General features: G+C 41.4%; 1 protein-coding gene across 1 annotated transcript; it reads left to right on the top strand.

Annotated features, from left to right (window-relative positions):
- The first annotated feature begins 7341 nt into the window (after positions 1-7341).
- On the top strand, positions 7342-16390 carry LOC136282000 (tetratricopeptide repeat protein 28-like). Its single transcript, XM_066169049.1, has 7 exons — positions 7342-7451; positions 9289-9741; positions 10102-10471; positions 11300-12054; positions 12893-13863; positions 14104-15656; positions 16309-16390. Exons 2-7 carry the CDS (start codon positions 9295-9297, stop codon positions 16329-16331), a joined length of 4119 nt encoding a protein of 1372 aa, XP_066025146.1. The 5' UTR covers positions 7342-7451; positions 9289-9294; the 3' UTR covers positions 16332-16390.
- The last annotated feature ends 2953 nt before the right edge of the window (positions 16391-19343 follow it).

Raw genomic sequence — 19343 nt, forward strand, 5'->3', positions numbered from 1 at the left:
TTCTGTTATTTCAGTGTGAATCCTTGCATGCCTGCCAGTCGCTGGCGCCGCTTGTTGAAACTAAAACGAAAAAAAAACTCTTTTAAGCCTAAAACCGAAAAAAAGTTTACAGGAATCAAACAATCGAGCGGACGAGCGAACGCGCGAACGAGCGAGTGAGTGCCATTTTCCATATCATATTTACAACTCGCTCTTGCGCATGCTCGCAAAAAAAAAAAGACCAGCAATTTCGTTGCAATTCTACCGCATTCATTATAGCGAGTCGTACAGTATACGCAAGAATTAGATGTGAACAAACTACTGCTTTCGAACTATTGAAATTGTTACAATAAATCTTTGCTTCTTCTGATGCGAATCAACATTGGTACGAAACGTTATAACAATAGTGGAGACTATTGCGTCCAGTCACAAAAATAACTCAGTCTGATTTTCTAAAATAATAACATTAAACAGTTTTTTAAACAAGAAAGAAGAAACTACTCGTATTACAAGTCGTTTGTAAAGCCTATGATAAGTAAAGATGTTTCTATTCTGAACTATTGGATCTCTCAACTTATTTTCAGATGCAAATCAACATTAATGTCAACGTCTTAACAAAAGTGGAGACTATTGCATCGAACTCAATCTTATTTTCTAATTTTAACGATTATTAAATGTTGAGGGATCCGAAATAACACCTAAACAATTACGAAGACGTCTGGAGTCGGGAAATCTGCAGACAATGCAGAGCCACTCGCCCTCCGGGGCAGTCCTAAATCCCTCGCAGCTCATGTGTAACCTTTCCTCGCACAACTCGCACTGTACCATGTCGTCCCAACACTCAGGCATTTAACAATGACAAAATAAGTTAGTGTCACAAGTTTGTCTCTTATTGAATACGACCTCTCCCCAGACATTAAACAAAAATTCTTGCCCATTTTCCCTTGGTCAAAAGAAACATCCGACGGGATGCCAGTTCGTATGGATTAACGATACGCATGTCCCCTGTGGGTGACTTATATCTATTTTCTCCTCACCATATCCCCCTGAATCAAACATTGAAGTCAGGAGAATAAAGAAACTGATCACCTTCCAAAGAAGCTCTTGGTTGTCAGACAAATTCTCCTTGTCAACACCTTAGGAAATGTTTAGAGATCAGTGTAGAGAATATACATACTGATGTTAGGATGTAAAGGCTTAAGGTAATAAAACATGCTCAAACGCTTTTAGAAATGCCCCTGTAGACCGTGTATGAAAACGAGGCTACTAAATAAAACATCTTGTAACTTCGTTTATTATAGGAAAATAGCATCAAAATAGAACCAAAGATATAAGACTCATGTAAATCTATGTTCTCGTTGATGTCTTAAACGCTCATTTAGTAACTCACGTGACTAAATGAGCATGGAAGTGAGGCTGGGCTATTAAAAATTAATCCTTTGACCTTCTTACGATGTCTAAAATAATTTGCATTTTGTCTCCACTACACAACAAATAACACAGTAGTGTACACCAAATAAGTTTATTTAGGGAAGCCTGCCGAGAACCAACCCGAGGCATATATAGTCCGGGGAATGCATACATACATATATTCACAACTGATATACCATATACAATCCTGATATACAGTCAATTCCTTACACATTAAAAAAAAAGGTATACATTACTAACATGTAAACTTCACCAAGTCTGGATTAACAGAGATGGGCAACCGCTTACAAGGACATAACTACGGTTATACAGAGGCCAGAAAAAACCTGCCAGAAAAAACCCCTTTGGGCAAAAACATGACAGGAAATCTGGGTAGGAACCATGGCCCAAACTCAGAGCAGTTGGCAGCCCATCCTACGAGGCTTCACAGCTAAAGAAAATATGTTTTCAAACTAAAATAAATTTGTCATCAGCCAGAGGTGAACGGTTGGTTCTGAGGCCTAGATGGACACCACGTGCTATACTTTCCCTTATATACCACTGCATCATTACCCATGATGCTCGGGCCTAAGGCCCAGGCCTTGTCGTATCTCGTGCCGACAAATTATCTATTTCTGCCTTATTCGCAGACTCATTCGTCAGAAATACCATACTTTGTCTCCACTACACAACAAATAACACAGTAGTGTACACCAAATAAGTTTATTTCGGGAAGCCTGCCGAGAACCAACCCGAGGCATATATAGACTGACAAAGAATTGGGCAAGACGCACGAGGCTAGGTGATATAATACCACCAAAAAGAACACGAAAACGCCTTCAGAGCCCAAGAAAACGCGATACTTCGAGTCATTGTTCAAAATTATCGTCTACATATGTGTCTTTGGCTTGTACCGATTTCCAACAACCATGTCGTTGGAAAACTCTGTCGTTTACTCCATTATTTGCTATCGTAATGGCTCCCCCAGATCTTAGAGAATGCACTTAGACTTCAAGCAAGTCCCAGCGAAAAGCCCCTCTAATTGTAGAGTAACTAATGGGCTTATCAGGGGCAACAAGCTTGCAAGAGCCCTTCCCTTTAGAAATAGGCTTGAAATAAAATCTTTGGAATCAGGGTGTATCTTAAACATAACTAAACATCTCTTAAGCAACTCAACGGGGCATACAGAACTAGACAATTATAAGATAACGACTTCGTCGCCTTTACGGAGCTGGACATTCTTGCTTTTCAAAACCTTAATAATCATGAAGCCTTCTCTAAGGGAAATATCACTTCTTATTCTAGACACTTCGTTAAACCTAAAGAAATCGGCAAAAGATAAAACATACATGGTAACATTACGCAACTTTACAAGGTTATCTAAGTCTGATTTGTTAATAATGTCGTGGATTAAAAGGGCCGAAATAGGTTCTTTACGACTAAGGACACTGGTGCCAAGAACTCTTTTGGACGTCGTCCTCACGGCTTCAGCAATTGGGTCATCAGTTGGGGAGGGGATTCCTGCCAAGTCACAGGCCCATTTTAAGCCATAGAAAGCAGAATCGACCGCGTTAGGGGAGTGGGTTTCCACTAGTAGACACTAGGGGAGTGGGTTTCCTCTAGAAGATGTTGTAAATACAAAGCCACATGAAAAGGGCTAGCGGGAAAGGCTTTCCCGTTTAACTTATCGTTTGCAAACTGATTCCATTCGCGGAAAGCTCGGTTGTATACCATAACAGTCCCATTTGCTTTGGAAGAGAGTACAGTCGTCTTCAGTCAATCTTTCAGTTCCTCAAGCAAGTTGTCAAGCAGTCCGTCCCGGAATGCCCTAAATCCCGAATGAAAAATATCTAAACGAGAGATATAATAAGGCAAAGTGAGGAGTACAATCCAACAAGAAATAACTAAAGAAATAGATAAATAAAAATAGAATAACCGGGAATAATCAAACTCCAACAGAGAATACATAGACAACTGGAATCTGTAAAGTGGACCACAAATGGGTCCCTTTAATTTTAAACAATGCTGAATAAATTCTTGACACAAACTCGTGTCATAACGCAATACGCAATATTGACGAGCAATTCTATGATTTAAGTCACTTCAAGCCTGAGTAAGTGCCAAACAACCCATAAGCTAAGTGCAAAGGACTTAGTGCAATTACGCTGGGATTGACTGAAACAAAATCACGTTTGCACCCAGAAGAGAAAACTTCCACGGTGAATACAAAAGCCCGCCGGGCTAATTACAACGATCACAGTCTTTACTAAACTTCGTACAGAAGCCTACGCAAGCACGGGGAGATCTGGGGCGGCGAAATCAATTCGAAGGGCTATAGCATCAAAGTCCAGGGGTCTGGAACCGAAAAGCGAGTTTCGGGCTTTCCCTCTGATAAAGAGACCTGGGAACTTGGGTAAAAACACCCAGTCAATTACGAAACTGTTCCATTGCACACCGTCTCTACAAAATTAAGTCCATAAGCAAGAGGACTTCCACAAGGGGAGGATAACCGCTCCTCTCGCCTTACACAATTCCATGTGCTTTACCACTCTAATTAATAGGCACACTGGAGGACAAATCCAATCATTATCGTGCCCCCAATCTTGGGAGAAGGCATCTACTACTACACAGCCAGTCTGAAAAAATTTCAGTGTTAAATCTTGGTACCTTAGCGTTATACGAACAAGCAAATCTGTCAACGGTGTGGGACCCCCAAAATAGGTTAATTCTTTGAAAGATAGCTTCGTTAATGGTATAGTCATCATAATCGGTTAAATTGCTTATTGCATCAGCCTTAGCGTTAAGCTCCCAAGGGATCCACTTAACCTCCAGTGATATGTGAAACTCAAGACATATTTGGATAACTAGGAGGGCCAATTGGTGCATGTCAGCTACCCTACTACCGTTTTGAAGAATAGATTCGACGTTCTTAACACCAGAAAAATGACTCGTGAAAGCTTCCAAGGCGAGGCAAACAGCTTTGAGTTCTCTCCATGTAGAACTTTAGGCACGCACTACAGAAGACCAGTTCTGATAAAATACTAAATTTGAGTCTTTTACGAAAGCACCACAAGCCGAATTGGGGGCATCTGAAAAGGTGACCCTGACCGGAAGGGACTGGACCGACCAACAAACCTTGCTATTGAAGAATACCAAGTTGTTCTTCCAGAAACTGATTTCTAAAAGAGAGTCGTCTGAGAGAAAAACTTCGCTTTCCGAAGAGCGCGCCGATTTCACGACCAAGGAAAGAAATCTAGTCATAATACGGGCGACGGAACCCACACAGGGAGAAAGGGAAATTATTTGACCCGTTACAATGGCGACTCCCTTCACGTGCACTTTCCGGGGAGGTTGACAAGACAGCAGCTCATCAAGGCCAGCGTTTAACTTTTCAATACGTTCGTCGGTTGCTTGTATAGTCCCATCAATAGTGTCGAGAATCACACCCAACCAAGTGATAACTTGGAGAGGCTCCCAAAGGGTCTTTTCCTCATTAGGAACAAATCCAGACTTGAGCAAATCTGAATGGACGACTAAACTGTTAACTTTAGCAGAAACAAAATCTCTTCCCCCTCCTAAACCGTCGTCGAGGAAAATAGCTATAGGGATGCCCTGGCTCCTCCACGATTTCTGTAATGGCTTAAAAATCGATGTGAAAACATACGGGGCTGAAGAAAACCCGAAAGGAAGCACAGAGGCTCTATCAGCTCCGAAAATTTTCAGAACTGAAAATATCTTGAAACCCCGTTCCCAAAATCCCAAGCAAAAGCGAGAAATTTTCTGTGGTCTGGGAAAATTTCAATGTGGTGATAACCAGACTGAAGGTCAAATTTAAACAAGTTATAATTACGATCAAAACAACTGCGTAACGACACCCAGATCTTCACATTTGAACATCTGCTCGTATATTAACTGGTTGACTTGTGGAAGATTCAAAACGAGCCTTTGCTTTCCCGAACTACGGGTAGAAACTGAAAGTGGGTTAATGATATCGAGCTTACAAGCAAGTTATGCAATTAGGTCCAAACGAAGTAAATCGCTGACAGCTTGCGAAACAAAATCACTATTCTCACGAGCAGAAGTATTGTTTCTCTTAGCAAAAGGTGTTGGAAGTTGGAGGAAGGGAATTTTGTAACCCTGCATAATAACATTTATGACAAATTGCGAAACTTCCAAAGTACGTCAAAAATCCAGAAATTTTCTAAGCCCTCCACGCACAGAAGAATAGGTCAAATCAACTGCAAGAGAGCCTGAATCCGAAGGAATCTAACAGGAAAGAATCAGCACAAGCGGCAACGCTAGGATCCGAGTCAATGGCACTGCCTAATTCCGATTGCGAAGGCAAACTACTAGCTTCGATATTAACAAAGGAAAGAACTACACCTGAGTTGTAGCGGTCCTCTAGTCACTTTGTTTTTCTTAAGAGACTCGTTGAATTTGAGGCGCTTGGTCTCCTTCATCTGACTTTCCACCGATTCTTCGTTCGACCGTTTGATCTGAGAAACGGTCTGCTCCAAGAGGCCACTGAATTTGTCATCAGCCAGAGGTGAACGGTTGGTTCTGAGGCCTAGATGGACACCACGTGCTATACTTTCCCTTATATACCACTGCATCATTACCCATGATGCTCGGGCCTAAGGCCCAGGCCTTGTCGTATCTCGTGCCGACAAAATATCTATTTCTGCCTTATTCGCAGACTCATTCGTCAGAAATACCATTATTCTTCATAAACAGCATGGAAATTTATTTCAGTTCAACTGAAAGTTTGGGGTAAATCTCATGGTTTTCAGGGGGAACGGTGGGGAAATCCGTTATTGCCTACAGAGTATAGAGGGCAGCCTGTAGATAATTGACTGCCCATTAACTGGGGCTTCCCGGCCGCTTTAAGAGCTAATGTCAGCAAGCATCAGACAAACAGCGGCAAGTCACCCAAAATTTGCTTTCACCCCCACTTTTACATTTTGTAGCCCAATATGTCCTAATAGCTGTGGTGTAGTTTTTTTGCGAAAATATATTTCAGTTTTCGAGAAATTATTTTTTTCGTTCGACCGCTTAAATATGCAAATTTTCACCGTGAACATTACCCGAGTTGTGTGACCTCATGTAGCGAATATACTTGACCTCCGGTATTTCTGTCAACCTAATCCGTTGTTTTATCATCCAAACTTAATCCTCTGTCATTATTGAAGCTGGCAAAGAAATATTTATTTGTCGCCACCGTTTACTGGCATAAATCAGTACAATTTGTAAAAAAATCTAACAAAACACTCTTACCTTGTTTATTTATGATTTTATGAGCTGTTTCGATGATCACGTTATGCTCTGTCACTTTCTGGCCAGATTTGAGTTCCAGTTTTAAAATCCTCTCAATCGTATTATATCAGTTGCATGACAAGCGTGACACATAAATTCAAAGATGCATCAATTTTAATTTAAAAAGAGCCTATACTAGTTGTTTTCCTAAGTTCTGAGGGAAGTGAGTTCCAGTCACTTGCACCAGCAATTTGGAAAAGTCTTTCTTCCTGAAGAAGTCTTAGATTGTAGTACGTCGAGAGTGCCTTGGTTCCGTAGATTTCTGTTTTGGAGCTCAGCCCCACTGGTTAGGTAAACCTCTTGTTGCTTGGGGAAGTTTTAGTCGTGTACAATCCTAAAAATAAAAACAAATCTGAGGAATCATCTCTTATTGTATAGTGTTAATAACTATACAATAATATTGTGTGCAGGTGGTTAACAGCCCTAGACTGTTCCTCACATATTGTGTGCAGGTGGTTCTGTTGGCCCCCAGAATAATCCTCATTGCTTTGTTTTGACGTTTGAACGTTCCCTGTTAAAAATTAATGAAATAAGTTATTTTTACATTTTCAATTCCATCATTGGTTATAAAAGCGTGACGTAAGAAACCGAAATTCATTCGCTTGAGTTGGAACCTTCAGCCGTAAAAGCCATCACCCCATTGAGATCCTCCCTCTACTACAGTGAGCCCATAATTCTCAAATGTGACTTGTTTGGCTTTAACCGTGTAGCCTTGGAACACGAAGTTTCCCCGAATTTGGAGAAATCAGGTAATGTTGACATCAATACTAAATTAAACGGGAAGCAAGCCTGTCAAGCTTGCAATTGTTTCTTATTTTTCGAAGACAGGGAAGAATCCAAGCCATATATAATTTTTATCATTCAAATAATCGCTCGGTGTTAGTGCCCTCTAGTTGCAAGTTTCTTGCAATTGTCTGAGGAAAAGAGGGAATAAAAAGGTTAAAGCAGCGAGAAATTCCGCTAGGAGTTTTCAAGAGAGTGCCTTCCGGATGCGCGGACCCTACAACTTAACTGTGGTCCAGTCCATTTTCTCCACGTCTCTCCTCTTCCTAAAAGAAATATGTTAAACTATTTACTATAACTATTGTTTATCACTGAAAGTCAAGCTACCTCCTTTCTCTGTCATTTTGTTTTTGCTTGTTGCCATATTTCAGTCACTGTATTAAAATACCTTCAAAGTTAAGACAAGTGATGAAGTTATTTTCGAGCAAATTACCGATCCATTCCGTCCGTTTTTTTATGTTTTACAAAAGTTACTATTTTTGTGTTCGATCATGCAAATCACACTCGCAAGAAAATGAAAAGTTCATGAGTACAACGGGTCAGTTTTCACGCACAGATAGCCTACCGTTTGAAGGCAGAAACTTAATTTGTACTCTCGATCTGATCGATCTCGTGATGCAAATCCAACCGTTCCTAAAGGGATGAACACTGAAGCCTGACGTTTCCCATCATAAACAGGGTAAAATGTTTCATTTCTCATCCTTAGTTATAAAAGTGTAACGTGCCAAACCGAAATACAGTCACTTAGTTTTTTTTTAGCATTTCTGGCTTCGATCATGCAAATCACACTCGCTAGAAAGTGAAAAGTTTACGAAGACCAGGAGTCGATTGTCACGCACAAATAGTTAACCGTTTAAAGAAAGAAACTTAGGTTGTACTGTGGTCGATCTTGTGATGAAAATCAAACCTTTCAAAGAGGCCCACACTAAAGCCTGACGCTCCCTATTAAAAAAGAATAAAAAAGAATAACACTTTTCATATTTCATGTTCAATTACATCATTAGTGATAATAGTGTGACGTACAAAACCCAAATATTATGTACTCATTGCTTGAGTGGTAGGGTCGGACAGGAACTAATATTTGGCTCGGGGTCCTAACCTACGGACCAAGCGCAGCGAGGTCCTTGCTTCATGAACGAGAGTTAAACCAAATTCACATCAATAAGCACTTTATCATATGACCACTATCTGCTGAAAATTTTCATCAAAATAGGACGCAATAAATAGGTATAGGAGCACAAAAAAAATTATACAATTAAAACTTTCCTTTTTATTTTGATTAGCCTAGAGGGGGGAAGGGAATAACCTAAAACACAAGTAATCTGGATACCCAAAACACTGCGACAGCAGAAGTTTGGAAGGTTGAGAAAAGTCCCGACTGTAATTCGTTATTTTTGTTGGTTCATTTTCAAAGCATCAGCCACGTTGTCAACATCTTGGTAAGTGCGATTGGAAATCTTACTCGGATAAAAGTTGACTCTCACAGTGTGACAGTCACACAGTTCGTTGAAAAAAAAAACTGTGCAGGTCAAACTGATTTGACAAGTTTTACCGAATGTGATCCGTTGATGTACTTCAGTTGTACTTATCCACGCCTCTTCTTCACTTATTTTTTTGTGTTAAGTCGATATTTTGAATTCTAACACTTTCAGCTCGTTACAAGAAGTTTCCAGGTGTAATCGACTCAGCCCGTTTTTGTAACTTCACATGTGGGTCCCTGTTTGTAGTGACTCATTATGAATCCAGATTAGCGAATCACTTGGTTAACTTGTGTTACTAAAAGTAATGTTTCCTTAATAACAGGAGAGGATGGCAATGGAAACCAAACAGCAGACGGAAGCCATGATAGCTTTCATGTACATCGCCTTAGTAGTTGGCCTGTTCCTGCTCAACTCAGACCGCATTCAGAAAGCCATTGAGATATGGAACGAATGTTTGATTTTGCCAAATAACACCGATCAAAACAGCAAAGACCAATTCATTTCACGACTCCCACTAATATACAAGGCCATTTATTCTGCTCTTTTCGGCGCTTATCGTAGTATCTCTGACTACATCAGTGCGGAAACATACGGCATGAAACTGCTTGTCTTACTCAGCGAGACTGGTGACTTAGTAAGAGAAGGAGATGTAAACATAGCTCTAGCAGAGATAATTGAGAGTCAAAACAGGTTTACAGATGCCAAAAAGCTTTATGAAAAAGCAGTTAATATAAAGAGACAAACTGGTGAGAAAAATGGAGAAGCAAGCGCCTGCATAAGACTCGGAAATATGTTTCATAAACTTGGCGAAAACTTTAAAGCGAAGAAGTATCTTCAGAGGGCCCTTGCCATAACAACCGAAATTGGCGACAAAAAAGGAGAAGCATCCTGTCACGGAAACCTAGGAGCGTTGCTTCAGTCGCTCGGGCAATACGACAAGGCTAAAGAGTATCTCCAAAAAGCGCTTGTCATTAGAACTGAGATTGGCGACCGAAAAGAAGAGGCATTATCCTACGGAAACCTAGGTACTGTGTTTCATTCGCTCGGGCAATACGACAAGGCTAAAGAGTATCTCCAAAAAGCGCTTGTCATCAGAACTGAGATCGGCGACAGAGAAGGAGTAGCAGTTGACTACGGAAACCTAGGTACTGTGTTTCATTCGCTCGGGCAATACGACAAGGCTAAAGAGTATCATCAAAAAGCGCTTGTCATCAGAATTGAGATTGGCGACAGACAAGGAGTAGCAGCTGACTACGGAAACCTAGGTACTGTGTTTCATTCGCTCGGGCAATACGACAAGGCTAAAGAGTATCTTCAAAAAGCGCTTGTCATCAGAATTGAGATTGGCGACAGACAAGGAGTAGCAGCTGACTACGGAAACCTAGGTACTGTGTTTCATTCGCTCGGGCAATACGACAAGGCTAAAGAGTATCTCCAAAAAGCGCTTGTCATCAGAACTGAGATTGGCGACAGAGAAGGAGTAGCAGCTGACTACGGAAACCTAGGTGGTGTGTTTCATTCGCTCAGGCAATACGACAAGGCTAAAGAGTATCTCCAAAAAGCGCTTGTCATAAGAACTGAGATTGGCGACCGAAAAGGAGAGGCATAATGCTACGGAAACCTAGGTACTGTGTTTCATTCGCTTGGGCAGTACGACAAGGCTAAAGAGTATCATCAAAAAGCACTTGTCATCAGAACTGAGATTGGCGACAGAGAAGGAGTAGCAGCTGACTACGGAAACCTAGGTAGTGTGTTTCATTCGCTCGGGCAATACGACAAGGCTAAAGAGTATCTTCAAAAAGCGCTTGAGATCGGCGACAGAGAAGGAGTAGCAGTTGACTACGGAAACCTAGGTACTGTGTTTCATTCGCTCGGGCAATGCGACAAGGCTAAAGAGTATCATCAAAAAGCGCTTGTCATCAGAACTGAGATTGGCGACAGAAAAGGAGTAGCAGCTGACTACGGAAACCTAGGTGGTGTGTTTCGTTCGCTCGGGCAATACGACAAGGCTAAAGAGTATCATCAAAAAGCGCTTGTCATCAGAACTGAGATCGGCGACAGAGAAGGAGTAGCAGTTGACTACGGAAACCTAGGTACTGTGTTTCATTCGCTCGGGCAATGCGACAAGGCTAAAGAGTATCATCAAAAAGCGCTTGTCATCAGAACTGAGATCGGCGACAGAGAAGGAGTAGCAGTTGACTACGGAAACCTAGGTACTGTGTTTCATTCGCTCGGGCAATACGACAAGGCTAAAGAGTATCTTCAAAAAGCGCTTGTCATCAGAATTGAGATTGGCGACAGACAAGGAGTAGCAGCTGACTACGGAAACCTAGGTACTGTGTTTCATTCGCTCGGGCAATACGACAAGGCTAAAGAGTATCTCCAAAAAGCGCTTGTCATCAGAACTGAGATTGGCGACAGAGAAGGAGTAGCAGCTGACTACGGAAACCTAGGTGGTGTGTTTCGTTCGCTCGGGCAATACGACAAGGCTAAAGAGTATCATCAAAAAGCGCTTGTCATCAGAACTGAGATCGGCGACAGAGAAGGAGTAGCAGTTGACTACGGAAACCTAGGTACTGTGTTTCATTCGCTCGGGCAATACGACAAGGCTAAAGAGTATCTTCAAAAAGCGCTTGTCATCAGAATTGAGATTGGCGACCGAAAAGGAGAGGCATCATGCTACGGAAACCTAGGTACTGTGTTTCACTCGCTTGGGCAGTACGACAAGGCTAAAGAGTATCATCAAAAAGCACTTGTCATCAGAACTGAGATTGGCGACAGAGAAGGAGTAGCAGCTGACTACGGAAACCTAGGTGGTGTGTTTCATTCGCTCAGGCAATACGACAAGGCTAAAGAGTATCTCCAAAAAGCGCTTGTCATTAGAACTGAGATTGGCGACCGAAAAGGAGAGGCATCATGCTACGGAAACCTAGGTACTGTGTTTCATTCGCTTGGGCAGTACGACAAGGCTAAAGAGTATCATCAAAAAGCACTTGTCATCAGAACTGAGATTGGCGACAGAGAAGGAGTAGCAGCTGACTACGGAAACCTAGGTACTGTGTTTCATTCGCTCGGGCAATGCGACAAGGCTAAAGAATATCTTCAAAAAGCGCTTGTCATCAGAATTGAGATTGGCGACAGACAAGAAGTAGCAGCTGACTACGGAAACCTAGGTACTGTGTTTCATTCGCTCGGGCAATGCGACAAGGCTAAAGAGTATCTTCAAAAAGCGCTTGTCATCAGAATTGAGATTGGCGACAGACAAGGAGTAGCAGCTGACTACAGAAACCTAGGTACTGTGTGTCATTTGCTCGGGCAATACGACAAGGCTAAAGAGTATCATCAAAAAGCGCTTGTCATCAGAACTGAGATTGGCGACCGAAAAGGAGAGGCATCATGCTACGGAAACCTAGGTACTGTGTTTCATTCGCTCGGGCAATACGACAAGGCTAAAGAGTATCTTCAAAAAGCGCTTGTCATCAGAACTGAGATTGGCGACAGAAAAGGAGTAGCAGCTGACTACAGAACCTAGGTACTGTGTTTCATTCGCTCGGGCAATACGACAAGGCTAAAGAGTATCATCAAAAAGCGCTTGTCATCAGAACTGAGATTGGCGACAGACAAGGAGTAGCTGCGGACTACGGAAACCTAGGTACTGTGTTTTATTCGCTCGGGCAATACGACAAGGCTAAAGAGTATCATCAAAAAGCGCTTGTCATCAGAATTGAGATTGGCGACAGACAAGGAGTAGCAGCTGACTACGGAAACCTAGGTACTGTGTTCATTCGCTCGGGCAATACGACAAGGCTAAAGAGTATCTCCAAAAAGCGCTTGTCATCAGAACTGAGATTGGCGACAGAGAAGGAGTAGCAGCTGACTACGGAAACCTAGGTGGTGTGTTTCATTCGCTCAGGCAATACGACAAGGCTAAAGAGTATCTCCAAAAAGCGCTTGTCATTAGAACTGAGATTGGCGACCGAAAAGGAGAGGCATCATGCTACGGAAACCTAGGTACTGTGTTTCATTCGCTTGGGCAGTACGACAAGGCTAAAGAGTATCATCAAAAAGCACTTGTCATCAGAACTGAGATTGGCGACAGAGAAGGAGTGGCAGCTGACTACGGAAACCTAGGTAGTGTGTTTCATTCGCTCGGGCAATACGACAAGGCTAAAGAGTATCATCAAAAAGCGCTTGTCATCAGAATTGAGATTGGCGACAGACAAGGAGTAGCAGCTGACTACGGAAACCTAGGTACTATGTTTCATTCGCTCGGGCAATGCGACAAGGCTAAAGAGTATCTTCAAAAAGCGCTTGTCATCAGAATTGAGATTGGCGACAGACAAGGAGTAGCAGCTGACTACAGAAACCTAGGTACTGTGTGTCATTTGCTCGGGCAATACGACAAGGCTAAAGAGTATCATCAAAAAGCGCTTGTCATCAGAACTGAGATTGGCGACCGAAAAGGAGAGGCATCATGCTACGGAAACCTAGGTACTGTGTTTCATTCGCTCGGGCAATACGACAAGGCTAAAGAGTATCTTCAAAAAGCGCTTGTCATCAGAACTGAGATTGGCGACAGAAAAGGAATAGCAGCTGACTACGGAAACCTAGGTAGTGTGTTTCATTCGCTCGGGCAATACGACAAGGCTAAAGAGTATCATCAAAAAGCGCTTGTCATCAGAACTGAGATTGGCGACAGACAAGGAGTAGCTGCGGACTACGGAAACCTAGGTACTGTGTTTTATTCGCTCGGGCAATACGACAAGGCTAAAGAGTATCATCAAAAAGCGCTTGTCATCAGAACTGAGATTGGCGACAGAGAAGGATTAGCAGTTGACTACGGAAACCTAGGTACTGTGTTTCATTCGCTCGGGCAATACGACAAGGCTAAAGAGTATCATCAAAAAGCACTTGTCATCAGAACTGAGATTGGCGACAGAGAAGGATTAGCAGCTGACTACGGAAACCTAGGTACTGTGTTTAATTCACTCGGGCAATACGGCAAGGCTAAAGAGTATCTCCAAAAAGCGCTTAATATCAGAACTGAAATCGGTGATAAGGGAGGAGAGGCAGCAGATCTTGCAAATCTTGGAAATATGTCCAGAACTTTAGGAGATTATGAAGCTTCGGAAGTATGCTTGGAGAAAGCTTTATCCATATCCAGAGATATTGGAGATAGAAGAACAGTGTTCCGAATTCTTCAAGAATACGCCATTTTGTATTTATTTCAAAATAAAGTCGAAGACTCCCTTTCGTGTCTTCAACTTTGTATTGAAAAGTATGAGGAGCTGAGATCTTTCTTGGGCGCCAATGATCAGTTCAAAACATCATTTCTGGAGCACTCAGGAATATTCCCCTACAAGCTGCTTTGCACTCTGCTTTGTGACACCGGAAAAACTCGTGATGCTCTTTATGTTGAGGAGTTGGGTCGAGCTAGAGGCCTATCAGACTTGATGGCAGAGAAGTACTCGGTTGAAACGCACATCTCTGCTAATCCACAATCTTGGTTTGGCATTGAAAACATTTTTAGAAAGAAAAACAACTGTACTTGTCTGTACATTTCTTATTTTCAAAATCATCTGCATTTGTGGATCTTGAAAACAAGTGGAGTCCTTCACTATAGAAGAATATCACCTGAAGAGAATCTGGTTCAGGCCGGGTTGCCCAAAGACTTCCCTTTGAGTAAATTTTTGGCTAAAAATTTCCGGAGTCTTGGTATTTTGCCCATTGAAGATTGTGAAGATCGGTCTTTAAATGTGGTTGAATCGCAACCTCTCTCCCCCGAACAAAAAAGCTCAGCAAGGTTGCGACTCGTGGAGGAGAGCGAGGACGAGGAAGTCATTTCAAGTCTATCCTTGTGTTACAAAATGTTTATTGCCCCCGTTTATGATTTGCTTGAGGAGCCTGAAGTGATTATTGTTCCTGACCGCAGTTTGTACAAAGTTCCCTTTGCTGCCCTGAGTGAAAAGGAGGGAGCCGAATACCTGTCAGAGACTCGTAGGATCCGTGTCATTCCTTCTTTAACGACACTCAAGATGATTCAAGATAGTCCAGAGGACTATCACAGCAACACTGGTGCCTTGATAATAGGCAATCCCACGGTTGATGGGCTGTTGCCATTGCCAGGTGCAAGAAAGGAAGCGGAAATGGTCGGACGACTGGTGGGCGTTCCCCCCCTGGTTGAAGAGGAAGCAACGAAGCAGGCAGTATTAGAGCGGATAAGTTCAGTGAGCCTAATACATTTTGCTGCCCATGGTAACGCCGAAAGGGGAGAAATTGCCCTCTCCCCCATTCCTTCTGTCAACAGTCGAAACGCTATCCTACCTAAGGAAGCTTACATGTTGACGATGGCTGATGTCTCACGAGTGAAAGTCAAAGCTAAACTGGTGGTACTTAGCTGCTGTCACAGTGGAAGTGGAGAGATAACAGCCGAGGGAGTTATTGGATTTGCCCGTGCGTTCTTAGGATCCGGTGCTCGCTCGGTGTTGGTTGCGCTGTGGGCCATTTCAGACTCAGCAACAGAGAAGCTGATGAGTCGGTTCTACGAACACCTTGTTGAAGGAGAAAGTGCCAGTGAATCCCTTCATCAGGCCATGAAGTGGATGAGAAAAAACGGCTTGACCAAAGTGTCTGAGTGGGCTTCGTTTACGCTGATTGGAGATGATGTTAGGCTCGAGTTCACAAACAGAGGTAAGACTCGGTGAGAACAGGTATTTCATAAATTAAAGTTAAGTTAGATGTGAAGGTGGCTACGGTTTACTGGTCGCTGACTGTCCCGGCGGGGATCCTTTGTTACCTTGACTAGTCAAACATATATATATATATATATATATATATATATATATATATAAATATTATGAGAGGAAAAAACGACGCAACTACATTTCCCGACAAGCCTGTTTCGTGAATCGCTTCACTCTTTAAACCCCTGAAGAGTGAAGCGATTCACGAAACAGGCTTGTCGGGAAATGTAGTTGCGTCGTTTTTTCCTCTCATAATATTTATTCTGCTCTGCTTCAACGTATTGAGCACTGTTCCACGTGAAAATCGACTTGCAGACTTCCTATATATATATATATATATATATATATATAGTTCTATCTGACGAGCGTTTAGGCGCGAAACTCTGAGTAACAGAGAAGCGATGCGTCCTCTATGATTCTTTCACTTATACATATAGACATATATATTTTTTTTTTCGAAAAGTTACTATAGACTGCCAATCAGATACAAGTGTCAGCTATCTACATTTTACATATTGTGCTTGGTCCACTTTTATTTTCTTTATATCCTTTATATTAATCGAGTTAATAATAAATTGTTGTTTTTCGTTTTTTTACAGGAAAACAGACCCCGACAGAGTAAATAATAAGAGTTACTCGAAGGAAACAGAGCTAAAAGACTTTTAGATGAATAAATTAAATAGAAACAAGTAGAGACAATACTCTATCCGGTATTTCATTGAAGTTAAAAAAAAGAGCTATCCCAAATTAGGGTACGTAAGGCTTTTATATAAAGCGAAATCAGTAAATTAGTTAGGTATAAGACGAACCACTAAAATCTGGTTTGATTTTTTTAAAGGCTTTTATAAGATTTAGTTGACAAAACCTTAAATATTTGAGGAATGATTTTGATGAAGCATCTCAAACAATCCTTGCCAATTACAGTTCTGTTTTTGTTAACATACTAATCTATGAAGAGAGAAGTTTAAAATCGCTTGCGGATGCCGGGAGTGTCACGCAGGCTCGTCAATACTTCAAGTTTTAACTGGTCACTTGCCTCATGTGATATGTATCCTGCACGAAGCTTGTCGACGCTTTGATGCAGAAAAATCTCTGCAAATTGGCTATTAGTTAGATCTCTGATGCTAGGACTATCCTTCCTGTCATTCTACAGGTTGTAATATTTAGACTGCTCCGTGGCTTTAAGCCCATAGAAAATTTCGAAAACCACTACACAGCTACCCAGAATAAATAACTGATAATTTCAGAAGGCCTCCACTACAATTTAGACCTCAAAATATATTTAAGAGTCTGTCCACGAGAGGACCGGACAGGCGTGATACATGCCATCTCACCGATTTCTTTCAAACCTTCATAGTTTATCACAGTTCATTGGGGTCATTAAGTTATTCAAGAATCCTGAGTAGTTCGGGCTCCCGGCTTATCCCTGGGGTATTAGAGCCCCCACAGCAAGTCCCTGGGCTAAAAGGCTGAAATTAGCTCGAAAAATGCACTTACGACAAATATCTCTCACGCTAATAGAATTCCATGTATTTTAATCTTATTTTGTCCAATAGTTGTTTGAGCCTTAAAGAAATGAATTCCTAAAATTGGGGTAATTTGCTTTCGTTTTTGCTGATTTAGAACAGTTAAGTGCCACTCTCGCTAAGAGCGGTCCTCTCGACTTCCCGTCGGAAAAAAGTTTTCTTTTATTTTTTGCCCATGAAAAGGGTTTAGGACACATATAGTTCTACCAATCTTGAATATTTCCTCAATCGAAACCTTCCACAATGGATTTAAGGGAGCTAACGCTGCGTGCTGTTGGTGCATTAGAGTGGTTTGGCAAGAGGACGGGAACGTCATTTCAAGACGGCGCGCGCGGCAAAAATGCCGAGAAAAACTGAGTCGAGAACGCCGTCGCGTTGTGTTGAAAAGTGACTTAGCAGTCGTTTCAACGAACCGTCCACGTTATATTTGTTCTTGAATATCCTAAACTTGGCTCTTTAAGATAATTATCAGCTTTGAATTTTCGGTTTCATAGACTACTGGAAGGACAACGAAATTATCCTCTTTGAGAGTGTAACAAGCACAAACCGAGGATAGTTTACTACAAGTGAGTTGTTAATATGAATCCACATGGGCGATTAAGCTTTGAAATTATTCCATTCAGTTTAGTCTCGAGTCTGCAGATTCATCTATCAAATTTTGAGACCCACACTAAATATTTTTTTTCGATGATTTTTATTGCTGTCATTTCGTTTCGTGCTTCTAGATTTCAGCACTACTCGTTTTTCTTCATAATTTTGTAAAGTATAATTTGGAATTAAAACCGTCGCCGTTTTTCCCTTGTTTACTGAATATTTTTCTCATTCATGACAGTACACCTCTTTTAAGCACCTTCTTAGAGTTACAATGCATTTTGAACGGAGTTATCAGGAGTTATAGCGAAAACATGTAGAGATCAAGCGACCCAACGATGGAGTTGTTTACAATGAGTTCCCATTTAACCTTGAACGAATGAAATGCACTCAAACTAGTCACCAACGAAACGGTTAGACTGAGGAACCAGACTTCGTTCCTGCTTTATTTTGTTTTTGTTTAATTTAATTTTTTTAACGAATAACGTCGTTCAATACTGAATCAAATTAATAGATTTAGAAAGCCGTGCCCAGATCAAGTTGATTGTTATTTTCTTTCGTAGATGACTTTCTTGTCTGTGCAAACCCGAGCTATTCTCAAATTTTTTTTTATCTCTGAGTTCAATTCGCAGAACACTTCTTAATCACGGTTAAAACTACAACGACAACAAATAACACTGAATAATATAGCAGGTAACCTTCGTGTTGTTTCATTTTGATAAACTTCAACATGAAGACAGTTTAATTTATTGATGAATTAATTCACGATAAAATTAACAGCACCCGTTCTTAGAGTTTTCATACATGGTTTAGAAATGTAGCAAAGAAAAGCCCTTACGTTGCTTAAAGCTACGCTCAATTACAAAAGGTAACTGAGCCCTAAAATCTTAGATCGCTTGTTGACGATCGTGTTTCCTTTCGGGAATCCAGAATAAATGTAGCGGTTAATTTTCACAAACTCACCGAATAAAACAAAGAAAGGAACCTGGTTATCCTGGAAATGAGTCCTGAAATCATTCCAAACAGCATTATCTCGTTTATAAGTGCACAATTAACGCAAATCCTAGGCGTTTTGATCACGACGGGAAAACCAGCGAAATGACGTCCTGAACTTGATGTGGAGAACGGCAACGCTAACACCGGGAGTCGAAATAGAGTCGTGTCCAGATTATCCGCGCACTTCCCCGTTCTGAAATGACGTTCCCGTCCTCTTGCTAAACCACTCTATTGTTCATGATCAGTATGTATCACTAAGCCATTGTAGCACGCGCATTTACGATGAGCTATCAGAACAGTTAAATTACACGGAAAGATCATTTAGTTAAAAACAATTTCCATCCAACAGTGGAAAACGTATTTTGCTTTATAAAATATTTTAAACACCTGTGAATACATGAAAATCTTATATGTGAACTGCGGATGAAGACGTGAATATGAAAGCGATCTTCGCAGTAATGAACACTACTCGAGCAGTTGTGAAAATAAGGCCAGAAAAAAAATTCAGGCCTGTACGAGAT

The sequence above is a fragment of the Pocillopora verrucosa genome, chromosome 6 (assembly GCF_036669915.1).
Source record: "Pocillopora verrucosa isolate sample1 chromosome 6, ASM3666991v2, whole genome shotgun sequence".
Lineage (NCBI taxonomy): Eukaryota > Metazoa > Cnidaria > Anthozoa > Scleractinia > Pocilloporidae > Pocillopora > Pocillopora verrucosa.